General features: G+C 41.3%; 1 protein-coding gene across 3 annotated transcripts in view; it reads right to left on the reverse strand.

Moving 5' to 3' along the window:
* atrnl1a (attractin-like 1a) overlaps nt 1-25,883 on the reverse strand; it is a 398,015-nt gene that overhangs the window by 246,979 nt on the left and 125,153 nt on the right. Inside the window, exon 21 of one of the 3 annotated variants that reach the window (XM_051648604.1) lies at nt 5,469-5,583. The exons of the other annotated variants lie outside the window; for them this stretch is intronic. Within the exon in view, the coding sequence (XP_051504564.1) occupies nt 5,576-5,583 (8 nt within the window). The 3' untranslated portion in view covers nt 5,469-5,575. Of the gene's footprint in view, nt 1-5,468; nt 5,584-25,883 lie in introns of those variants that run through there. 3 annotated transcript variants of the gene reach the window in all.

Below are 25,883 nucleotides of genomic sequence, written 5' to 3' on the forward strand. Positions count from 1 at the left end.
AGTGGTTCAGGGAGCATGAAGAATCATTTTCACACATGAACTGGCCACCACAGAATCCTCACCTTAACTCCATTAAAAGTCTTTGGGATGTACTGGAGAAGACTTTACGGAGTGGTTCGACTCTCCCGTCATCAATACAAGATCTCGGCCAAAAATGTATGCAACTCTGGATGGAAATAAATGTTGTGACGTTGCATAAGGTTGTCGAAACAATGCCATGACAAATGCGTGCCGTAATCAAAGCTAAAGGCTGTCCAACAAAATAAACTTTCTTTTTGGCCAGGCAGTGTAGTTATTTAGCATATTTATTTGTTGCATAACTGCTAGTTACCATGTTAAAATGCTGCGCTCAGTGTCCATATTACCTTCTGAAATGCATATGATTGGGGTCACATGATCATAACGGAGACTATATTATACATTATTATCTTTAACACCAACTATTCGACTAACAACTATTCAAACAACCAAATGACTAGTTGATTATGTAAACTGGTCATTTAGCACATCCCTACAATCGATAAAATATCAGTTTATTAAAAACAACATCTGCCAATACAGATACCGGTAGTTTGGCGGTTCAGGTTTTTTATGCTACCTTGTTTCAAGTCACTGATAATTAATTGCACAAAATAGAAATTTAAATAATAACTTTATTCTCTATGTCTCTACATGTCTTCCATATATAAGTAACAGATGTAACAGAGTCTCTGCTGTTTTTAACAATGCTTTTATCGGCCAATTCCGATATTTGGCTAATACAATATGGCATTTCTAATTCCCAATCTTTAACTTTCTGAAACAAAGTATTATTAAGAGAGTTACACGTCCATTTCAGTGGAAGACATTGGTAAATATTCAAAATTTATGGCGATCATCCACCAGATCTTAATTAAACGACATTGGCTTTAAATGCTTTTTACCCTTGAGCAAAGCAAATGATCACAAATGTATCAGTTCATACATTTGTGAACTGATACTATGAACTACTGTTTAATACTTTTAGCTACCAATGAGAGAGTAATTCTCGGCTCCATCTAACACATTTTACCATGTTTAAATCCATTCTGCAGATTTTCCTTCAAATCAGTCCAGAAAAAGCCTTAGTGTAGCAGTAGAGAAGTGTTGAAATGCTTGTGACATGATTTGGATTGCTCATGGAGATACAGGATCGAGTCAAGCCTACAGTATGTCATTTCTTAGTTCTCTCTTTTCAATCTAGATATCTCTACTTTTATACTGCTGAGGACACATTTGCTGTTCCCATGAAGATTTTTTACTTGTATTAACAAAGATTGTTACAATGTATAACCTTCCTTGAATGCACTCTAATCACCCAAAACCCAACAGAAGCTTGTACAACACAACCTGGATCTGGTTTGAACTGGAAACATGATTACAAGTCACAGTTGTTTTGCTGGGGATAAGGAGAAAGGAGGCGACAGGTGCTGCTGAGACTTTGCTGTGTGCAAACGCAAACTGTCATCTCATACAGATCCTTAAAGAGATTAGGAGGGGTGAAATGTATGGTGTGATAGGCAAAGCGAAGCTCTCCTCCATCTGTGGCTGATGCTAGAATTTCCTCTCCTGTCTCCTTTATACGACTGCCACCATGTGCTCGTACTCACTGAGGATGATGCCACAAGTAAATGACTGAAGAAAAAATTCCACTTGATGGTTTAGATGACCGTTCAGCCTCAAATGAGATGAGGGTTCATATTATTGATGTGTGTTTTGCTCATTTTGACTGCTTGAGTACTCAACAGATAAATCAGCCGAGTATAAGAATATTAGGGGTGGGATGGGGGAAGATGGAGTGTGTTTGAGGTGAGTGATATTTCTTACATTGAATTAAATGCCTGACTTGCAGAATGTTTTCCAACTCTATCTAATGAGGATTCATGCAGATATAAACAGGAAGAGTAAATAAAGAGAAAAAGAGGGCATAAAAGAGAGAGAAACAATGCAATGTGCAACGTGTATGCATGTCTGCTGTCCTCTGATGTAAGTTCACTACATCCCTTTTCCTTTCTGTCAGTAATAATCAATAAACTACAGCAATGTAATAACGGACTTATGCCTGCTTCACACAAAGGCTTAAAATGTCTTTTCAGTTTTCTTTACTAAAAGCATGGCTTTTAAAAAAAGGCTGAAATCAGAATCGAGTATTGCAGACACACCACCACCCAGATATAAACTATCAAGGGGGAATGAGGGAGACTGGGTGCAGCATTAAAGAAAACAGCTGTTCATTTACCTGTTGGGGCATTACAATAAGCAGGAATATATGAAAATGTGCCTCCCAAGTGTTCATTCTAAATCTCACTGTATACTGGTATAATCATTACCTTCATCAGGGAACCTTCATCACTATGATTAGTGGGAGTATTCTCAATAATGCCATCTTGTTATCAAGGCAACAAAGTTTACAAAGTTAAAACTCATGGAGATTCAAATGGATTTTGAAGCCATTATCACAAGTTTATGTTTATATAATGTGTAAGAGAATTGTGGAGCTCCCTCAAAATAATCATGAAAACAATGGTGGATTTTATCCCTCTCTGCATTAAGTACTCCTCCAAAATATTGTTTGTAACTCCATAAATGGGAGATCAGCTGAGTTCACGCTGAAAGTCCACTCTTGGCTTTTGTGATGGGTGACTGAACAGGTGGTTGTTTTATACCCAAAGCAGTAAATGACTTAAGCAGGTCAAATAAAAAAAAAGGTAAAATAACGTCATTGTGTGTATGTGTGCCCAGTCAGAGGCCAGGAATAGCACCGCTGTAGGGTCAATATGACTTTATCTTCCGGTAATCATGAAAACACATAAAAAACGTAAATGTCTACAAAAAAGTACTTGGATAAACACTACTTGGGTGACTGAATATTGTCAGGATCCTGACATCTCGGTTTGGTCTTTTCTTATTCATTAGTGGCAGAATCCTTATAACCTTGTAATGTGTTGTTATTTGTACTTTCTGTACATATGTACAGAAATCTTTTTGTATATTTGTTCTCTTCCATGTGTTTCTCTGCCCTGCCTGTTTCTGTTCTCTGTCTCATTCCCTGGCCCCGTCCCATTGTTTCCCTGATTATGTTCATTTGCTACACCTACCCTCCTCGTTTGCCTCCAGATTTTTTCCTATTAATATTCTCCTTCCCTGCATCCCAGTCTGCACTCTCTCTGCCCTAAACAGAATCTAAAATTAGAATTAGGGTGTCCCAAATTATAGTGGGTGGAAATAAGTGTCCTACAGTTGCCAGGATGGTCTACTATTTCCGGTAGATCACAATCACTCGCTTGCTAGAAGAGGAGTTTGACCATTCGTTTCAGAAATACAATTGTCATGTTAAAAAAATACAACTATGGAGGTGAAACCGATGGCACATCATCACTTCATTTTTTTTTTACAACATAAAACATTACGTGAATCTGGTTGAACGCTGTAATGAGAAACTTCTTTGTTCTCGCTGTCGGACAACGGTGGTGATCTACTCATTAAATTGTGAGCTATCAAGCGGCTCTTTTTACAGTGATCAGAAAAAGGTATGAGTGATTACAAATCCTCATTTTACCATCATGCATTCTTTTATATCCTTCTACATTATTTGTACTGCTTATTATGGATGCTCTTGGGTTCTTAAAAGTTTCTACTATATCTTGAAAAAAAATATTTAAGGAAAAGTGTCAGCACCATATCGATTAAAAATGGGGATATGACAAACAGAAAATGAACAAATTTAACACAACTGTCTGTAACTCAGACTGGAGGTCGGGTTAGAATCCATTATGCAGAAGAGTTTAATGAACAACTCCAAATCAGAAGGCTCAAATGTGGTCAGTACAACAGGCAGAGGTAGGTAAGAGGCAAACAATCCAATAAGGTCAACAAGACAGAAAGGGTAATCCAGAAACGTGAATCCAACAAACAGGCAAAAGATCATAACATGAGGCAGAACGAGAATACACTTGATAAACACTTAGTAAGGCAGGTGAACTGGCAATACTTCACAATATGGGAGTGTGAATGCATGGCTTGTATACACAAGGCAAACAGGAAGTGACATGGCAGGAACTGATGTGGCAGTAAACAGGAAGTGACAGTTCAGAATTCAGGTGAGGGCTCCCTCTGGTGGACGGGAGACTGCTCAGACGTTACAGTTAGCGGGAAGCTCAAGCTTGTAAGTCACAGGATTAATTTGTCTCATAATACGAAATGGATCTACGTACCTGGGGCTGAGCTTCCTGTAGGGTAGTCGCAATCGAAGATCCCTTGAAGACAACCAGACCCTCTGGCCTGGTTGGTAGTTGGGGTGGGGACGTCTCCTACGGTCGGCTTGAATTAGTTGAGCCCAGATGGCACATTGGAGCCTGATATGAGCACTGTCCCACACCCTCTCACTTCTCCCGACCCCAATCATCCACTGCTGGTACTGTTGACGGTTCATCTGACCAAGGGAACATGGGTGGTTGGTAGCCCAGAACACATTGGAAGGGAGTGAGTCCTGTGGAGGAATGGATGAGGGAATTCTGGACATTCTTGGCCCATGGAAGAAAATCACTCAATTTTTCCTGTTCACGGCTGCAGTACGATATGAGATAGTGACTGATCTCCTGATTGAGTCTCTCCACCTGTCCATAAGCCTGTGGGTAGTAGCCTGAGGTGAGACTGACGTTAATGTCTAGCTGTTTGCAGAATGCCTGCCATACTTAAGTAAACTGGGGACCCCAGTCCGACACAATGTCCTCTGGTATTCCGTAAACTCTGAAAATGTGATGAAACAAGGTGTTAGCAGTTTCCATAGCTGTAGGGAGACCTTTAAGGGTAACCAGACAACATGACTTTGAAAATCTGTCTATAATAACCAAAACAATAGTGAAACCATTAGAACTAGGGAGATCCATAACAAAATCCACAGATAGATGGGACCAGGGTCTCTGTGGAATGGGGAGTGATTCAAGTAGTCCAGTGGGAAGTTCTCTGGGTTTTTTGACTGTACACAGATGGAGCAAGATTTGACAAAGTTAGTAACATCTTGAATTAAACTCAGCCACCAGAATGAATTACGCACTAGCCTTATAGTTCTTTGGATATCTGGGTGTCCGATGCTGAGACGTATGGACCCACTGGGTGATGCATTGTCTGAGAGTACGTGGTATGTATTGTTTGGTAGGAGGACATGCTGTTGGGGTTGGGTCTGTTTGTTGTTCACGTCGAATCTCTTCCATGATGTCCCATCGGATGGGGGCAATAATAACTGATGGTGGTAGAATGGAGTCTTTGTGACTAGGGATGTATGAAGGGTCATACCTCCTGGAGAGGGCATCTGCTTTGCTGTTTTTGCTGCCAGGTCGATACGTGACCGTGAACTGAAATCTTGTGAAAAACAATGACCACAGTGCTTGTCTAGGGTTCAGATGTTTCACACTCTTAATGTATTCTAAATTCTTGTGGTCTGTTATTACCTGGAATGGGTGGGCCGCCCCCTCTAGCCAGTGTCTCCACTCTTCTAATGCAGCTTTGATGGAGAGAAGCTCCTTGTTGCCCACATCATAGTTCCGCTCTGCAGTGGTCAGCTTCCTGGAAAAGAAAGCACATGGATACATTCTGCCTGGTGTGCCGTGTCTTTGTGAGAGAACAGCTCCTATTCCACAGTCAGAAGCATCAACATCTATAATGAATGGAAGGTTAGGGTCCAGGTGTTTGAGAATAGGGGCTGTCATGAACTTGGTCTTGAGCATTTCAAACGCTGTTTGTGCGTTAGAGTCAGTCCATTGCAACTTCTTGGGTTTACCTTTCAGAAGGGAAGTCAACGGGGCTGCGGTGATACTGTAGTTTCTAATGTACCGTCTGTAGAAGTTTGCAAAGCCTAGGAACCTTTGTAATTCCTTGATAGTTGTGGGACATATCCATCTCTAGGAACATAGTACTGGTGGTATGAAACTCACATTTCTCAGCTTTAACATACAGTTGGTTCTCTTGTAGCAGAGTTAGTACTGTCTTGACATGTTGAATGTGTTGTGCTCTGGTTTGTGAGTAAATAAGGATGTCGTCTATGTAGGCAATGACATACTGGTTTAGAAGGTCACGGAAAATTGTGTTTATGAAAGACTGGAATACAGCTGGTGAGTTGGCAAGGCCGTATGGCATGACTTGATATTCATAGTGCCCCCTTGTGGTGAGAAAGGCCATTTTCCATTCATCTCTTTCTCCGATTCGGACGAAGTTGTATACACTTCAGAGGTCTAATTTGGTGAAAATTTGAGCCTCACGCAGTTGTTCTAGGGCAGAAGGAACTAGTGGCAGTGGATATCTATACTTGACTGTCACTGAATTGAGGCCGCGGTAGTCAATGCAGGGTCTGAGACCACCATCCTTCTCCACAAAGAAGAATCCAGCTGCAGCAGGGGATGTGGAAGGGCATATGAAGCCTGAAGTTAATGCCTCCTTGACATAATCAAATCAAAATCAAATCAAATCACTTTATTGTCACACAGCCATATACACAAGTGCAATGGTGTGTGAAATTCTTGGGTGCAGTTCCGATCAACATAGCAGTCGTGACAGTGATGAGACATACTCCAATTTACAATAACATCAAATTAACACAACACAATTTAAACATCTGTTATACATAATTACACTCAACTTAGAACATCACATTAACACAACACAATTTAAGCATCTGTTATACACATAATTACACTCAACTTAAAACATCAAATTAACACAACACAATTTAAACATCTGTTATACACATAATTACACTCAACAATATACAAATAATAACATACACTGTACAGTATACAATATGCTGTTTTTGTTTTGTTTTGTTTTTTTGTTTTTTACTATATAGATACTATATAGATACACATTATTCAATAAAAATTAAAAAATATATTAAAAAAGTTATATATATATATATATATATATATATATATATATATATATATAGAATGTACAGTATTGTACTGTATTGACATTCAGGCTGTCGGTTGATAGTCAGTTGTTAAGAGAGACATAATATAATAACAGTAATATAATTTATGACAGTCCAGTGTGAGATAAGAGTAATAAGTGCAGGGCTGATGTATTTTGATCGTGGGAGATCAAGAGTTCAGAAGTCTGATTGCTTGGGGGAAGAAGCTGTCATGGAGTCGGCTGGTGCGGGTCCTGATGCTGCGATACCGCCTACCTGATGGTAGCAGTGAGAACAGCCCATGGCTCGGGTGGCTGGAGTCTCTGATGATCCTCCGAGCTTTTTTCACACACCGCCTTGTATATATTTCCTGGAGGGAGGGAAGCTCACCTCCGATGATGTGTTTGGCAGTTCGCACCACCCTTTGCAGTGCTTTGCGGTTGTGGGCGGTGCTATTGCCGTACCAGGCGGAGATACAGCCAGTCAGGATGCTCTCCACAGTGCAGGTGTAGAACCGTGTGAGGATGTGGCGGTTCATTCCAAACTTCCTCAGCCGTCTCAGGAAGAAGAGGCGCTGATGAGCCTTCTTCACAACGACTTCAGTGTGGACGGACCATGTGAGTTCCTCAGTGATGTGGACACCCAGGAACTTGAAGCTGCTGACTCTCTCCACTGGTGCTCCATTGATGGTGATGGGACTGTGTTCTCTGTCTTTTCTTCTGAAGTCCACCACAAGCTCCTTTGTCTTACTGACGTTAAGGGAGAGGTTGTGCTCCTGACACCAGTGTGTCAGAGTGTGCACCTCCTCTCTGTAGGCTGTTTCATCATTGTCAGTGATCAGACCTACCACCGTCGTGTCATCAGCAAACTTAATGATGGCATTGGAGTTATGTGTTGCCACACAGTCATGTGTGTACAGGGAATACAGTAGTGGGCTGAGAACACAGCCCTGTGGGGCTCCAGTGTTGAGGGTCAGTGATGAGAAGATGTTGCTGCCTATTCTAACCACCTGGCATCTGCTTGACAGGAAGTCCAGGATCCAGCTGCACAGCGAGCTGTTTAAGCCCAGAGCCCGGAGTTTCTCATCTAGCTTGGAGGGCACTATGGTGTTGAATGCTGAGCTGTAGTCTACAAACAACATTCTCACATAAGTGTTCTTTTTTTCCAGGTGGGAGAGAGCAGTGTGTATTGTAGATGCAATGGCATCATCAGTGGAGCGGTTGTTGTGGTAAGCAAACTGCAATGGGTCAAGATTGAGTGGTAATACAGAGCAGATGTAATCTCTGATTAGTCTCTCAAAACATTTGCTGATGATGGGGGTCAGAGCAACAGGACGCCAGTCATTTAAACACGTTATTTTTGATTGTTTTGGAACAGGCACAATGGTGGATGTTTTAAAGCATGTGGGGACTACAGACAAAGAGAGGGAAAGGTTGAAAATGTCCGTAAAAACACCAGCCAGCTGGTTCGCGCACGCTCTGATGACGCGGCCCGGAATGCCGTCTGGACCCGTGGCTTTGCGGATATTCACCTGTCGGAAAGATTGGGTTACATCAGCTACAGAGACGGAGAGTGAACTAACCTCTGTAGGTTCAGCCGCGAGAGCTCTCTCCGCGAGGGCGGTGTTATTTCCCTCGAAACGAGCATAAAAAGTATTTAGCTCATCCGGTAGAGAGGCAGCGGTGTTCATGGCGGAGTTTTTATTCCCTTTAAAGTCCGTGATGATGTTAATTCCCTGCCACATAGCCTGAGTCTCTGGAAGTATACCTTGCTTTTAGGAGGAGCTGCATTGGGCAGGAGTTCGATGGCACAATCGATGGCACAATCGATGGCACAATCCCAAGGACGGTGAGGGGGAAGTTGGGTTGCTCTGGTTTTTATTAAAAACTTCAGCAAATTCTGCATATTCTTCTGGAATTTTGGTTTGAACTTGAACATCGGGGCTTTCTATGCAGGTTGAGAGACATGGCAGAGTGATTTCAGACTGGAAGCAGTTTTGCTGACAATAATTTGACCACTTAATGAGTTCACCTTATGCCCAAGATATGCTGGGATTATGTACAGTTAACCATGGGTGGCCCAGGATGATTGGGTTCATTGGGGAGGATATTACGTATAATGAAATCCTTTCAGTGTGGAATAGACCAATCTGTATAGTCAGAGGTATAATTTGTTGTGTAATGCCTGTTCCTATGGGTTCATTGTTGACGGCTGTTATGTTGATGGATGGAGTGCATGGTAAGGTAGGTATATTGAGTTCAGTGATGAGTTCATGATGGATCAGATTTACAGCTGCCCGGAATCCACTAATGCTCAAACATAGTGTGGACTACCATTAAAATCTATTGTTAGTGGTAGTTTGAAGCTTTGTCTAAAAGGAAATGGAGAAATTCCCTTACTCACTTCTTTGTTGGAGGTCTTGGTTTTATTGGGGCATATAGCACATTGGTGACCTGAATGTCCACAGTAGAAACACAGTCTTTCGCACCGACGTCAGTGGCGTTCTTCTGATGACAACTTTGTATATTCTATTTGCATGGATTCGGGTGGTTCTGGGATTGAATGATTGACTGATGTGATCGGTGGTGAAGAGGCTTGAGACATTTTTGATCGGGGATTATTTCGAATTAAATTATCCATCTTGACAGCCATGTTAACATATTGAGATAGGGTAGTGGTTTCATCTCTGCATCCCAATTCTGCTTGTAAATTGTGATTAAGCCCCTCACGGACGACTGACATTAAAGCGATATTCCATCCACTTTGAGCGGCTAGTGCGGAATTGAACAGCGTATTCAGCAGCTGAGTGTTTTCCCTGGTGTAAGTGTAATAGTTGTACAGAAACATCCTGTCCCCCCCGCAGGATATTCAAACACTTCTTTAATCGGTTTCGAGAAATACTCAAACGAAGTTTGTACCTGATTGTCCGTATCCCAGACAGCTGACGCCCAGTCCAGTGCTTTTCCAGTGAGTAGAGTCATAGTAAACGAACACTTAGTCTTTTCCAAACGAAAAACATCAGGCTGATTGGAGAAATATATCTGACATTGGCGCAAAAAACCCTTACATTTATCAGCTGAACCATCAAATTTGTCTGGTAGGGCAAATCTTACCGATTCCGTTCTGGTCGGTGGAAGAGATTGAATATAATGAGCCATATGTTCGTTAGCGGCACGCAGACTGGCGAGTTGTGTTTGGAATCCTTGTAACACTTCACTCTGGTAGTTAAAGGCTGCTTGAATCTGTGACACTTCCACTGGATTCAGATCAGTCGAAGTATTCTGTAACGAACTCCGACTGAAGGTCGGGTTAGAATCCATTATGCAGAAGAGTTTAATGAACAACTCCAAATCAGAAGGCTCAAACGTGGTCAGTACAACAGGCAGAGGTAGGTAACAGGCAAACAATCCAATAAGGTCAACAAGACAGAAAGGATAATCCAGAAACGTGAATCCAATGAACAGGCAAAAGATCATAACATGAGGCAGAACGAGAATACACTTGATAAACGCTTGGTAAGACAGGTAAACTGGCAATACTTCACAACATAGGAGTGTGAATGCATGGCTTATATACACAAGGCAAACAGGAAGTGACATGGCAGGAACTGATGTGGCAGGAAACAGGAAGTGACGGTTCAGAATTCAGGTGAGGGCTCCCTCTGGTGGACAGGACACCGCTCAGACGTTACACTGTCTGTTCTCATGTTATTTTTATCATTGTATCACTGAAATATAGCAGAGGTCAGATTATCTTTCAATGGACTGTTGTAATGATGTAAACAGTACGTGATGCTGCCAAAGAAAAAAACACAATAAATGAAGTGACCTGCTGTGTCTTCTCCAATAAGGTAGGAAGCATCTTAGGGTATTGTAAATTAAACGCAATGAAAAATAATGAATGAATCACATAAAAAATGAAATGAGGAACATGCTTGTCATGATAACCGTAACAGGATGATTGACAGGTCGCTGTACATTGACAGATGCATGGGTCAAAGCGACTGAAGGGTCTTTGATTTCAAGACACGATTTTATGAAAGGACTTTTTTGCTACACACTAAAAAGTAGAAAGGTTTCCATCATAAAAAGAGTACATACTTTAAGGGTATAGGGCACTTGTGTCTCCTGACTTGTGCTGGATTCTTCCTCTTGGCCTCTTCCTGTTTAGTTGTTTTTTTTCCCCCTGTTGGTCTGGTTAGTTCTTGTTTTGCCAATTTTGTAAATTGTGTCAGTGATAGTTTTTTGTTCTTTATTTCATTGCCCTCTCATGGTACGTTTCGGACCCCGTTCCCTATATATTTAATGCTGTCCACTTGTGATCTGATCTGCCGAAATGGATGTTAATACCAGGTCTGAAAAGATTGAAATTTGACAAGAGATGTCACTGCTTTGACACATAAATGGGATCTTGAAGGAACACGTTTTATAATATTTTGAAGAGCAGATGAAATGAAAGCGGCCGGTGCACGTGTCTGATCCGGTGTTTGTTGATATGTTCTGTCGCACATGATCGCAGTGCAAGCACTTCTAACAGAATGCGCATATGAAGCGTTTTCTTTCTTCTCTATGTCAGAGGCCTGCCAACAGTTTTGTTCTTTATGTGAGTGCTGCTAATGATCTCAGGCCCTCCAAGGAGGTGCTCTGAGTTTAAATCACTTCCAACAGTTCGCATTTTATTGTGCATGGATTGTGAATAGCCTATATACAGATAAAGGTGGCTGTAAAAATTTAAGTGGCTAGTAAAATTGGGTCAAAAAAGATAGTTTCGTACCCTGCTCTCAACCGAGGTGTGGAAAATGCCAAAGATCTACAGTGGAGGCATTGTGGATATCACATGCAAGGTTGAGCTAGACTAACTATTTTAAGAAAATGCAATTGCAGGCTAATATGTCTTTTCACTTGATCTAGTTCAGCACATTTTGCACTGCCTATAATCTGTGACACTTCCTATGAATTAATGTGGCCTAAAATATGGGCTATATGAGTTCTTTTAAACTGACTAATTACAGTTTCATATTATGATTATTAAACAACTCTTTATTTGAATATAAGAACAGTGTGCAGATGTGAGTTGTGTTTGACTTGTGTTAAGCCTCAAGTAATTTAATCTTAGAGGCTTTGCCTCACATGTTGCACACTTTAAAAACAAAGCACAAAACACTGCAAAAGGAAGAAAGGGCCAGCAAAAGTATTTGCTTTTTGGTAACACAATTATTTATTATTTACTTTTATTTTATTTTTATATTCATTTTAGAGCTGTCAGAATTAATGTGTTAACGTATGTGATTAATTAAAAAAGTTTAATGCGTTAATTTTTCTTAACCGCGATTAACGTATTTACCATTAATACGAAATAAACACTTGTGTGAAGGACGGAATATTTGTAGTGTGTCCGCCCGGAGTCACTACACTGATGCACACTTCACAAACAGACACTGCGCCAGAGCCCTTCTACCAAGTGAGTCTACAAACTTAGCATAAAATAGCATAACGCGGCGGTCCATTGGCATTCTATGGGGAGTACTGTCGTAATATTCTCCTATGATAGAGCCGCAGAGGTTGTTATGTAAAAGAATCTTGATATATGATGTACAAAACAACCCAAATGGGACTTGAAAGGCACATTTTAATGACCACAGAAGCACGTCAAGTCTTAACTATCACCAGAATGCAGAATGAGATGTTTTTGTTTGGAAGTGCTGTTCATGGTGAGTTCAAAGCTTGACGCAGGCGCTGACGCTCTGATGCGAATCATGAACACGACTTCAGCACTGCTGTAAAAATTGATTGCCACAGTCTACTGGCAGATTAATATTGCGGAGGATGAGAGTTTGAGAGATGTAATTAGCATTGCAATGGATATGCAACCTATGGGGAAACTAGTTTTTTCAATTAGTCAAACTCCCACTTAGACTTTGGGAAATGTTTAAGGTTACTTGAATTGGTGCTATTTTAGCATTTCTTATGGAAAATTTTGTTTGGTAAATGTTAACAAATAATTATTTTGTTACATATTGCTTTGTTTTCTTTCCTAAGATGGAAATAAATGCATTTAGACTAGAAAATTTGTATATACAGTGTCAAATTTCAGCACTTTCAAAACCTGATTAATCGGTATTAACTATTAAAAATTATGTGATTAATCGCGATTAAAAATTTCCATCGAATGACAGCACTAATTCATTTATTATCTTTATGGACCTTATTGTGTTTTGAATGGCACAAAATGATGTTAGAACTGTTACAGTTTAAACAACTGTTATACTAAATTATGCTCAGGAGAAATTCAGTTCAAAATGAACATAAATCATGATGTATCATATCTTGACATTGTTGGTGATACCAAGCCCCACAAATTACACATTACATGATTTAAACACTTAAATAAACACATACTGTATGTACACACATACACAAGCCAAGGCTCTGTCTGCCCACTGTTCTCCTTCATCTAAGCAGATATTCCCACAGGATATCTGTCCTCCATCTTTCAAAGACTGTTTTCTCTTTGTCTCTCCCTCTTCAAGGCCAGCCGGCCACGTGTCATATTTTACCCTGATCTTTATTTGATGACCTGTCTCTTTTCTCATTCAGACAACACACACACCGGGTGAGAGATATCTATCCAGCCTTCCCCATTCTCCACACAGAGGGCCACTCTCCATCTCTCCCTGTCTAATCTAACACAGATCAGTGGCTTAAACGTATTAGTGTACAAGGTGAGTTAAATCTCCTTCACTAATGCTGAAAAATGACACTGCAGGATTAGCAGCTACCACAATTGCAGCATTAAACACATATGCACATTTACACCTGCACAGAGTTAATAAAGCACTCCTAATCACTGAGCTATTCAACAGAGAGAGAGAGAGAGAGAGAGAGAGAGAGAGAGAGAGAGAGAGAGATTTTTATTTTATTTTAAAAACATCTTTATTAAAACATTAAGATGTTTACAATAAAATTACAACCACAGCAAAAAATAAATAAATAAATAAAATAAATTAAAAAATAAAAACCATGAAATAACCAAAATACCAGACAAATACAAAAGCTTCAAAGATTTAAAAAGCAAGCAACAAATCACCATCATCATTAACTGTGCACAGGACCTCATTTATCCCCCAAATGTCCATGATTACTTGTACACACTTCACCATTTTATAATAGTCATGCTCTATCCTAAGCCGAGCTGGCAACAACCCCATAAACATGTTTACCACATTCAGAGAACCCTGGCCAGACAACTTATTTTTTCTAGATTTCCAGATAGCAAGTTTTGCTGCGCCAGACAGAAAGTTCAGTTAAGTCAACTGACTTTTTTTCCTTGCTGAATACTTTGGACCATAAATTCATATTTGAAAAGAGAAAACTTAACCAATTGCTGTAAACCATTGAGATTGAAGTAAAAACAGGTCATTCAACCGAGCACACTGTACAAATAAATGAAAAACAGTTTCAAAGTCTGAAAAAAAGGACAAACCACCCCTACAGAAGGATCAAGATGCAACACGTGTCTGTTTGTGGCTATCGCCCCATGTACAATACTCAATTGGAGGTCGCCCGTTCGTTTGTCAATTGGGCGTTTGTATAGGGACAGCCAGCAGCCTCTAGGGGAAGAACTAATACCAAAAAAACTGAGTCCATTTTGTTGTGGGAACTCCACTCAGAAGATTAGCATTAGATGCTGTGGCATGGGGGGGCGTGGTCATGTGTCGGTCTGCGGGAGAGGGAGAGCAGTAAGGATCGTCACCTGGGTTATGATTACTCTAACACCTGTCTCTAATTATAGTGATCGTGGAGGGAGACCTGAAAAGGCATTCCAGAGCGTCAGAGTGGGGAGCACCAGGGACGAGCTGAGAGAAAAGACTGGCAAAACAAATAGCCCTGATTTTTGAGTTGGCTATAAGCCGTAACTGTGAGCAGAAAAATAAAGACTGACCTTGACTGTTTGTTGTCTCCTGACTCCTCCATTGCCCATGAACTTAGAACCTTTTTACAGTGATGCCAAAAGCTCGGCTTTGGAGGAGAACACCGTTATGGAGTCCTCACCGCCAGGCGAAGTCTTCAAGACCCTCGCCAGCATCCTGCAGGGTCAACACCTGGAGGACCGGCAGATGCTCTGAAGCCTGATCACCAGAGAGGGGGCTGGTGCTGCAACCTCCCCAGAACCCACCCCATCCACGGCCCTAATGAAGATGGGACCGGACGATGACCTGGAGGCCTTCCTGGACCTCTTTGAAAAGATGGCAGAGGTATGGAAGTGGCCTCCTGACCAGTGGGCAGCCCGTCTATGGCCCTTACTCTCCAGGGAGATGCAGCTTGTGGCACAACAACTTCCTGCCACCAGCCTCCTTAATTACTAGCACCTGAAGAAGGCCATCCAGCAACGGGTCAGTCGTAGTCCTGAAAAGATCCATAAACTCTTTAGGTTCTTGAGTTTCGGGAAGCACGGCCGCCCATTCGCTTTTGCCCAAAAGCTCCGGGATGCCTGCCGGAAATTGTTGCTGACGGAGGGAACCCACAGTGGATGTCGTCGACCTGGTGGTACTGGAGCAGTTCATAGGAATAAATGATTGAGGATGAGGGGTGTGCTTGATGACACTCACAAGTATCCAGTGGTTATCATTGAGATATGATTCAGGGGAAAAAGGTAGAGGCCGCGATTAATTCCCACCTCGCCCTGCAAAATAGCGTTGTGGTGTGTGACGTGCGTTGCTATGGCTGGAGATGTGGTGCCAGGGCTGTCGACGTCTGCTCCACATCATGATGATGCAGACGAGGGAACTCCCGTACTCTGGGATTTCCCTCTAGAGCAGTTGCGTGACGAGTCCCCCAAGCCCGCCTTTGACCGAGTGAAAGTATTTGATGGTCAACAGCTCCAGCCTGATGTTACACTCACATACCCGTACTTTTCTATTACTAAAGAGCGGTTGTATCGAGTAATGCAGGACACTCAGACCAAAGAGAATACAACACAGCTATTAGTACCAAAGAGCTGTCAGGAAATACTGTTCCAGGCAGCTCATTATAACCCAATGGCTGGCCACTTAGCTCACGAAAAGACTTTGAACCGCATAATGGCCCGTTTTGTTTTGGCCAGGCATTTACTGCGATGTACGGTGTGTGGTGTGCCGTGAATGTCAGTTGGTGAATCCACCGGCCACCCCAAAAGCGCCATTGTGCCCTCTGCCATTGATCGAGGCCCCCTTCGAGAGAATTTGCATGGACCTCGTCAGACAATTCGAGCGGACTGCACGCGGCCATCGCTTTGTATTAGTTCTGGTGGAATATGCAACGCGACATCCGGAAGCAGTGCCTCTAAGCAACATCGAGCATGTAGTGTTGCGAAGGCACTCTTCAAAATTATCTCCCGAGTGGGGATTCCAAAGGAAATCCTCACTGATCAAGGCACAACATTCATGTCATGTACACTACGTGAACTGTACGAGTTATTAGGCACTAAATCAATTCGCACCAGTGTTTATCACCCACAAACCGACGGGTTGGTCGAACAATTTAATAAGACCTTGAAAATCGAACACAGGGTTTTCCCCATTTGAGCTACTGTATGGGCATCGGCCACGTGGCGTGCTTGATGTCATACGGGAAGCTTAGAAGGAAGGAACTTCGAATAGCAAAAACCAAATTCAATATGTTCTTGACCTTAGAGCAAAACTCAACACTTCGGGGTAGGTAGCACAGGAGAATTTATTGGAAATAATAATAAAAGTAAAATGTCCATAAAGGGAGATAATAAAGTGTCCGGGGGGGATAGTGTTCATAATAAAGTGGGAATCTGGCATCCTCGTGGTGAGACGTGGCTCCGTGAAGGGTGAGGTAGTGTCTTTGGAATGGCCCAGGCATGAGCTGGGTCCGTCGGCCGAACATGCTCCCCTCCAGGGTCCACGGCGCGAGGGGCGGTGGCGTCCTTGGCGGCCTGTCTTCCCAGGTGAGAGGGGAAGGCGGCCCAGCCTCTAGCCCGTCGGCCACGATGTGTGCTGTTCTCCCCCGGTGACTCATCTAATCGGCCCCCGGGGTTCGAGGAGCAGGTCTGGCGGCGCATCATCTCGTCCGAAACCTCCCAGCTCTGGTCCTGGGCATGCAAGGATGCCAGTGTGTACACACATGAGATTTGAAGCCGGCTCCCCGAGAAGAGGTGCACTCTGCGTTTTAAAGACAGCGGTGATGAAGCATTATTCCCATCAGGTGTGCTTCAGTCACCGCTGTCAGAATGAGGCACCTCTTCTCGCTCTCCTGCCCAACTCTCGTCATGAGCCTGGCTGCAGGGCAGCCCTAAGAGGCGGGGTGACGATGACGAGCCGGAGGGGCGGATCATTCCGCCACATACGGTCTATGGTAAAATTCACAGTACAGTTCCCGTCCCCACCAATAATAACACATCTTTCACTAGAACATTTTTTAAGAACCCCATTAAAAAAATTAAGGCGCACCTGTCCCACAGTTGGAGCATAAATATTTATCAGAGAAAAAAAAGCATACCTTCAATTTGAGCTTTAACTAAAATAAAAAGACCCTTCACTGGTTGCTCTATGCTCTTAATAGCCACCCTTAAGGCTGAGGAGAAAAAAATTGCCACCCCTCTACTTAGATTTGTAACATGGCTAGGGTTGCAGCGATATACCGGTTTCACAGTATACCATGGTATGAAAATTGACGGTTTTCATACCATGTACATTTGCTTATCTACGGTATTGCGGAAAAAAATGCAACCGGACAGAGAATCTCACCTGCGCGTGCGCATCTCCTCGACTGCCTGTCAGACTCGTCAAATTGCGCCCCACACACACACACGCAGCGGAGAAAATGTCAGAGAGAAGCGAGAGGGTCTGACATAAGTGAGTGTGTGTGTGAGTTAAAGCAGTGTTTCTCAACTGGTGGGTCACAGGTCTATTCGGACTGGGTCATGGACAGCAGGGAAAGAACAATGCCATGGTTCTCCCATTGAAGATATTTCGGCGGCCACCCAAGTGATAGCCTATTTAGGACTGCCGAGGCAGATTTAATGATAATCTCACAATCAAGTAAAGGCTTCTGATCTGCACTTTCGCACGAGTGTAACGGAACCAGCTTGCGATCATGATCTGCTCTTCTCTCTGGCACGCGCACAACAACCAGGCTTCCCTCGATATTGCGGAGCGCAGGCCTCAAAATTGATGTGACCAATTTCAATTCTAGTGAGACTTTTCTAGTTTAAAGCGTTACGGAGGAAGTCAAGTCGAACCTCTCAAACAGTAGGCAGCCCTGACATGCCAAACAGCACTGAGGAGGAAAAGAGCAACACTGTGCTATGCGCAAATTTTTTTTTTTTTTTCATTATACATCATCACCTTTCCAAAATTGTTTCACGATTTTACATGAGTAAAGGTAACTGTTATATTTTGACAAAATGTTATAGTTTCATATGAAATTATCTAAAAGGTAGAATCTATTAGGCCACATTTTATATCAACAGTGGCAGTTGTAGTAAAAGTTTCAAGATGTTTCAGCTAGTACTTATTTTTTCATAAATACTATAATTTGTTATTATTATTACTATTATTTAAGACTAGCTACACTGACCTAACCATGGTAATGAGGAGTCTTTCCTCCTGAATTATGTTTGAAATTAGGAAACAAACAGGATAATAATGGGCTCATTTACCAAATCATTATGGGTTTCTTGAAGAAAAACAATATTAAGCTTCTTTTGTTCAATGGTTTCATGGACTAGAGCATGATTAAAATGATCCCTCCCACCATTAATGTTTAAAGAGCCTATCCTTAAAACTTTCATACACAAAGTTAAGATAGGGATCAAAGAATAAAAGCAGGAGGGAAAAGCAAAGAAAAGACAAAGTGTAATACATGGTTATATAATTATAGACGTGTTCTAGATTTCTTCTTTTTCCTATCCACTTCTCTACATTTTCTTATAGTGGTAAGATGTTTTTTCAACTGAAAACGCTTCTTCTCACTAAGCTCATCGACTCCAACATTTCTCTGATAAAAAGTAACAGACTCAACAAATTTGTCAACATCAGGAAAGAAATCCTTTATATTAAATTGTTTGCCATAAGTTTTGTCCAGAAAGCTGTTGATTTCCTCCAAACTATACAGAGAGTCTTTATTAAAGCCTCCTGAAAAATCTGCCTGAACTGAACTGAATATAGCTCCCAGTGAATTGCCATCATTATCACACAGAGAATCCTCCTGTGACTCAGGATCGTCAGACAGGACCTCCTCCATTTCCATTTCCTCATTATTCAAAACGTCAGAGCATAGTTCTTCTTGAATTACATCATTTACACCTTCCTTACTTTCCAGCTGTTTAGAACCACTAGTACTGGTCACTACTTCATCAGTATTAACATCAGAAACCAAATAATTTGTACTAATACTAGGCACCACAATAACTTCAGCATCATCTTCATGGCGAACGTCATTAGATATTGATAAAACAGACACAATATTTTCAGCCTCAACAGCAGGTAATACAGCATCAGAATTAGTAGCACTCACCTCAACAGGTAAAACAGCATCATATCAAGTCGCATCAACAGGACCTGCGATGTTATCTGTGAAATCAACCCCTGATCCTGCCACACTTTCTGCACCCATTTTCTTATGTAGACATGCAAGATGTTTGTGTCTGATGTCTCCACATTCAAAACATTGTCTATTACCGGTGGTTGCATACACCATATACAATCTACAGTATCCTTGTGTTTCACACAAAAGTTTATGTCCAATGTATGATCAGGAGATTCTAACAGCATGAAAACTTGCCTTCTAAATGACACAACGTGCTTCAAAGAAGGATGTTTACAGACAAGCGCAATTGTTTTAAAGGGACTAACAGTCGAATCGTGTTAGTTCACACTGTAAAAAATCGTCAGGTACGAATGGCGGGACATTTGAAATCGTAACTTTCGTGGATGCTGCGTAAACCGGAGAAAGTTGCACAAAAGCAACTCTCACAACAAGACCACACTATTAAACGACTGACTACATTTTGTTCTTACAAAAAAAACACAACAGCTTTATTCATATGTGACGCAGATAAAATATTTTCATGACCAATCTGATCCCCAACTGCAATGAGCACATCCTCCACTGTGGCATTATCTTCAGGAACACACCTGAAGCCATTGCAGAGTGATAGTGGTGGTGTCTTAATAAGAGACGCCATCCTACCGCATAATCACGGATATAACACTCTTTTTAATGAACAATTCACCTTCCAAACCATGTAATTCTGAGAAAAAAAGAAATAAAAAGAAGAAAAAAATAGCAAGATTTAGAAACTCTAACCACACACAGCAGCTCTAACCACCACCACTCTAACCCAACTCCCAGCATGCAACAGTGAGAGAGAGAGAGAGAGAAAACAAATCTCCTTGAGAGATGTGGAGCGCCTCACATCTATCAAATCTTTGCTGTGAGCACTGGACTGCTCGTATAGGTGAGGAGGTGGGGTGGCAGTCAACTCCAGGAAATAAGAAAATGATTAAGAGTGATTTAATGTCACACAGAATGTGGAGAAAATGCGCATCTGTCTGACAGAGAATGATGTTATTACACCTCCTTACTTGTGCCTCTTCGCCTCTCTCTATCTCTCGCCGCAGTTTCAACTCAAAGAGCAATGACGCTTGTATATAGACTCAGTGATTGGAAACCTGGAGAAAAGCCACAGTGATGAACTAACACGAGCAACCCACATCAAATCAATACAATTTGCGTCAGGGTGAATACGGCACTCGTAATGAATTATGTCGGCACTAACCATTACAGCAAAAATAGATGGGGGACATTGGGATATCCTGTGATACATCTGGATGTTGAGAATCATGCAGGCAGACTGTCAAAGTCTTTTTAGAGAATTAACTACTGCACTTTAATCGATTTCAGGTTGATATAGTGTGTGTGACCACTTGTTGACCTTAAAGGAATAGTTCTTTCCAAGCCTGCATGATTTTTGTTCCTAACATGCAGCAGAAAGGGAGTTATTAGCAGAATACCCAACCATAGCTCTCAAATTTTTTTCTCACTTTTCTGCACACTCAAACCTGTCACATCACAATATAGGCGAGAACCAATGAAGTCTATGTGCAGTTTCTTCTCCTTCTTATACCATGTTGTCAAGTACACTACCAAATTAAGGCCTGTTTCACACCGCAAGTGTAAGCAGCTCATAAGCAGCACATACTTTTCCCACATTCTGTTTATGTTTCATTAAGTAATAAGCAAAAATGATCACTCCAAGTAAAATACATACATGTTTTTGTTGCGTTTTCATTTATTGTCTCATGAAACATAAAAAGAATATGGAAAATGGCATGTCGTTACACACAGCATATGATCCCGAATTAAAACCAGACCCAAAACAACATAACGGTGCAGAGATGTTGAAATAATCCACACAGAGTGGCATCAGTTTAGCTCTCACCTGCTCTCACTCACAAAGACACATTGGGGCTTGGGGCTGCCCAAGTCAATGCCTGAAGGAAAGACGTCGCAGGCAGTCAGAGATTATCAGCCGCAAACAAATAAACCATAACAAATTATCGGCGAAAATATCAGCGGTTATTCCATTATCGGCCAAATAATAATATTTTGATTTTCCTGATTATCGGCCAATAATATTCCAGCTGCCGATATATCGTGCATCCCTAAATTTAAAGCATTTTAGCATAAGGCTGCAACATAATATAATGTGAAAAATATGAAGGGGTCTGAAAACTTTCTGAATGCACTGTATATTTGTAGTCTAGTGTGTGTATTGTTATATAAATTAGTTTTATGAATATGGGAAAACAAAACATAAGCCAAAAACACTATTTTCAGAAATAGTGACACAATTCAGTAAAATGACACAAAAACAAAATTGTCATGTGTATTTTGTTGATTCATGTCTTTTATTTTGAAAAGTTTAGTTCCTGTTCCCTTGTCATGTGATTTCATGTTTTCCCTCCATGTTCATGTGTCATGTTTTCATTGGTTCATTGTTTGATTACTTTGTTATTAGTCTTGTCTTTTCATTGGTTTATTGTTTAATTATCTTGTTAGAGTTCTGTTTGTTCATTGGTTTATGTTCTCCCATGTCTTGTATTTAAGCCCTCGTGTTTGCCATTGTCGATTGTCAAGTATTGAATGTATGTGGATGTGTTTTGCTCCAAGCCAAGTCAAGCCATGTTATGTTTATAGTCAAGTCATGTTTATACTCAAGTTCATGTTTTATGTTTCACGTTTGTAGTTAGGGTTATTGGTTATCACGTTTGTAAATAAACTGCACTTGGGTTCTTCACTCCATCGTCATCGCCTTTGTCATTGCCAGCAGCCAGCACAACGTTACAGAATACTTGACGAACCATGAACCCAGCAGATTTACTTCTGTGCCTACATCAGGGGAATCATCCCCTGGAGGACTATGTTGAGGACTTCTGCGGTCTAGCCTGCTAGGTAGACTTTAATGAGGTTGCCCTCAAAGACTGTTTTAGATTTGGACTGAATGAGTCCATTTCTTTTTTTTGATGCCTGGCGGTCGCAGTTCCCTCAGCCTGGCTCAATATATCGACCTTGCCCAACAGATCATTGGTTCCACGTTCACTGTGGGGGAGGCCGCTGCCGAGCCAGAGTTCCACGTCATGGCCGCCGCCTAGCCAGAGTTCCACGTCATGGCCGCCGCCTAGCCAGAGTTCCACGACATGGCCGCCGCCGAGCCAGAGTTCCTCATCATGGTCGCTGAGCTAGCCCCATCTTTTGCTCCATGCCACGTCAACGCAACGCCTCAGCCTGCTCCATGCCACGTCACAGCCACGCCTGAGCAGTTGGACCAGGAGATGGTTCCCACCCTTATACACACCCTTAGTTCTCCTGAGCAGGCAAGGGGAACTTTCAGCCCTCCGACCCTGCCTGGACCCTCCGAGACCTGGACTTCGCCTTGGCCTGTCGGTCCCTCGACATTGCCTCAGCTCTGCGTTCCCTCGGCTCCACTGCGGTCCTTCAGCCTGTCGGCTCTGCCGGGGTCCCTCGTCACTCCGGTTCCTCCTTGGTCTGACGGTCACCTGGCTCCGTTTTGGATCTCCGATCCTCTGGATGCGCTTCGTCCCTCCGTTCTGTCAGATCCACTGGGGACCTCCTTCCCTACGGCTCCACCTTGGTCCTCAGTCCCACCGGCTCCACCTCAGTCTTCCGATCCCCCAACTCTGCCTTGCTCCTCCGAGCCTCCAGCACCGCCTTGGTCCTCCCTGCCATCGGCTCCACCCTGGCCCTTCGAGTATTCAGCTACTCTCCGGGCACCAAGTTCCATGGCTCTGCCCCTCGAGCCTCTCACAGCTCCGCCTTCCATGGCTCCGCTCCTCGAGCCTCTCATGGCTCCACCCCCCATGGACTTTGCCCTGGTTGCACGCCCCACGCCTCAAGATACCCCTCCCCCCCACAGCTCCCTACAGAACTTTGAGTTTATGTCAAGTTTTACGTGTTTTGTTTGTGTTGGGGCGTCGGGAGCCACCCCTTAGTGGGGGGGATATGTCATGTGTATTTTGTTGATTCATGTCTTATTTTGAAAAGCTTGGTTCCTGTTCCCTTGTCATGTGATTTCATGTTTTCCCTCCATGTTCATGTGTCATGTTTTCATTGGTTCATTGTTTGATTACTTTGTTATTAGTCTTGTCTTTTCATTGGTTTATTGTTTAATTATCTTATTAGAGTTCTGTTTGTTCATTGGTTTATGTTCTCCCATGTCTTGTATTTAAGCCCTCGTGTTTGCCATTGTCGATTGTCAAGTATTTGAATGTATGTGGATGTGTTTTGCTCCTTGCCAAGTCAAGCCATGTTATGTTTATGGTCAAGTTAATTTTTGTTTCACATTTGTAGTTAAGGTTATTGGTTATCACATTTGTAAATAAACTGCACTTGGGTTTTTCACTCCATCGTCATCGCCTTTGTCATTGGCAGCAGCCAGCACAACGTTACAAAATGAAATTAATTATATAGCTTAAGTAGAAGTATGTTTTTACCATTTAAAACTACTGTATACTACAAGTTACAGGCTTAAACAAACAAAATTAAAACTGCGTATTAAATACTTTTAAACATAGACCAGGGGTATTCCAGAAAGCAAGATTAACTTACCGTGACATAAACCCTGAACTCTCAGTTGATTAACCCAAGCATTGCTTACTCGTGGTTATTGGTTCCAGAATAAGAGTTCTGGGTTAACTCACTCAAATGGGAATTTGAAACTCAAGAGTTTGTTCGTGATCACAATGAACTCAAAGGCATTCTCAGCAGAATTGGGCTGCATCAGTTTAGAGTGAGTGTTTGCTTTAAGGAAAGTATACTGAATTAATGTGTGAATTTTTACATTAATAAAACTATAAAGTTTTACCGTACTTGTAAAAGCTTAATTCAACATTAATATTACACCTCTCTTGCCTACATTAATGTTTAATATGTCTACCATTATGTTATTTGTTTGCGCTGAACTTCATAATAGGTATTAACATTCATGTTCTCTTAATATTATAATAATAATATAGGTTTTATAGCTATTTAGCTATAGGTTTACTATATTTTTATTTTTGGGTTACTTTTACTGGTATTTGGCATGTAATGTGCATGCTAGTTTTATTTTACTGTATGTCATGTAAACTCAACGTACTTTTAGTTTTAATACTATTTGATGTACCCAGTTTAACATTGGGGTTTATTAAATTTTACTTTGAATTAGCATCATATAATTTCCCACAGTTGCTGATGGTGCCATTGTATTAACGGAACCTCTTTCAGTTCTAGGATCTCCAATAGTTGTCATAATTGTCCATAGATTTAACGTAATGCTTATCAGTAGGCCACACATGATTGCATTATAAGATGAAGATCTGCTGTAACAGAGGTGGAGAAAGATAGAAGGCCCACAGTGTTATGTGTCCATTATGTCCTTTTCTTATTTGGTGTTGCAATAAAACTTGTTTGCTGTCTTGTCCCCTAAAAGTCAATGGCTGTGCATTCGCATGTAGAGGAGGCTCTAGCATTTAACTGAATGAAATTATGTTGTTTTAATTGAAGATCATGTGTCTGATTATACAATATAGATGTTCATGATCTCATCATTAAGGAAAATAACTCTCATCTCTTCCAAGCTGTAAAGAAAGCTGCAAAAGATCCATACTGAAAGGCAGATTCAAAATGTAATTTCAAGAAGGACCATATACAGCTCCAAATGGATTAGAGGAGGCTGAGCATCAGAAAGATATATTTTCATTAAATCACTTAACCACAAGCTAAAGGAGGGCATTGTAGGTTACTCTAAATGATAACATGTCTCATTTATATTTTCAGATAATAAAGAGAGTATACATTGAAGAAGTCTGGAAATGTGTGCATTTATATGTACAGTACATTAATTAAAGTGATAAGAAATAAAATCTCTAACCTCTATGCTATATCTGTGGTCCATGAGATGATCACATATTATCTATTTAATGAAGAATAATAATGAGTGATTAATTGCTTAAGCTTTGAAATTGACAGATATTACCTGTACATTGATAATATGGAATGTAATTATATAAATAACATGAATATTCTTTGACTGAAGGAACTGTGAAAAGAATGTGGGTGCTATAATATTGTATTCTATGATATTTATAGATTTGTTCATAATATTAATAGAATGAAATCAAATTATTATTAGAAGAGCTAAATATAAATACATAAATCCCTCTCTTTACAGTGAAGAGTGTGGAGGCCTTTCCAATGTGTTCTTCACTGAAAATGTTACAGTATTAAAAACTTCCCATTAAAAGAAAAAGCAAAATGTACACAATTTGTTCACTTTTGAAAGCAAATATGTGGTGTGAGAGACTGGAAATGCCAGAGTAAAGAAGATTTGTGAGGTATAATAAAGATTGCAGTTTACCATAATAATGCTTTAAAAGTATAATCGTGTGCATAAT

This window comes from Myxocyprinus asiaticus, chromosome 21, assembly GCF_019703515.2.
Source record: "Myxocyprinus asiaticus isolate MX2 ecotype Aquarium Trade chromosome 21, UBuf_Myxa_2, whole genome shotgun sequence".
NCBI classification, from domain to species: Eukaryota; Metazoa; Chordata; class Actinopteri; order Cypriniformes; family Catostomidae; genus Myxocyprinus; species Myxocyprinus asiaticus.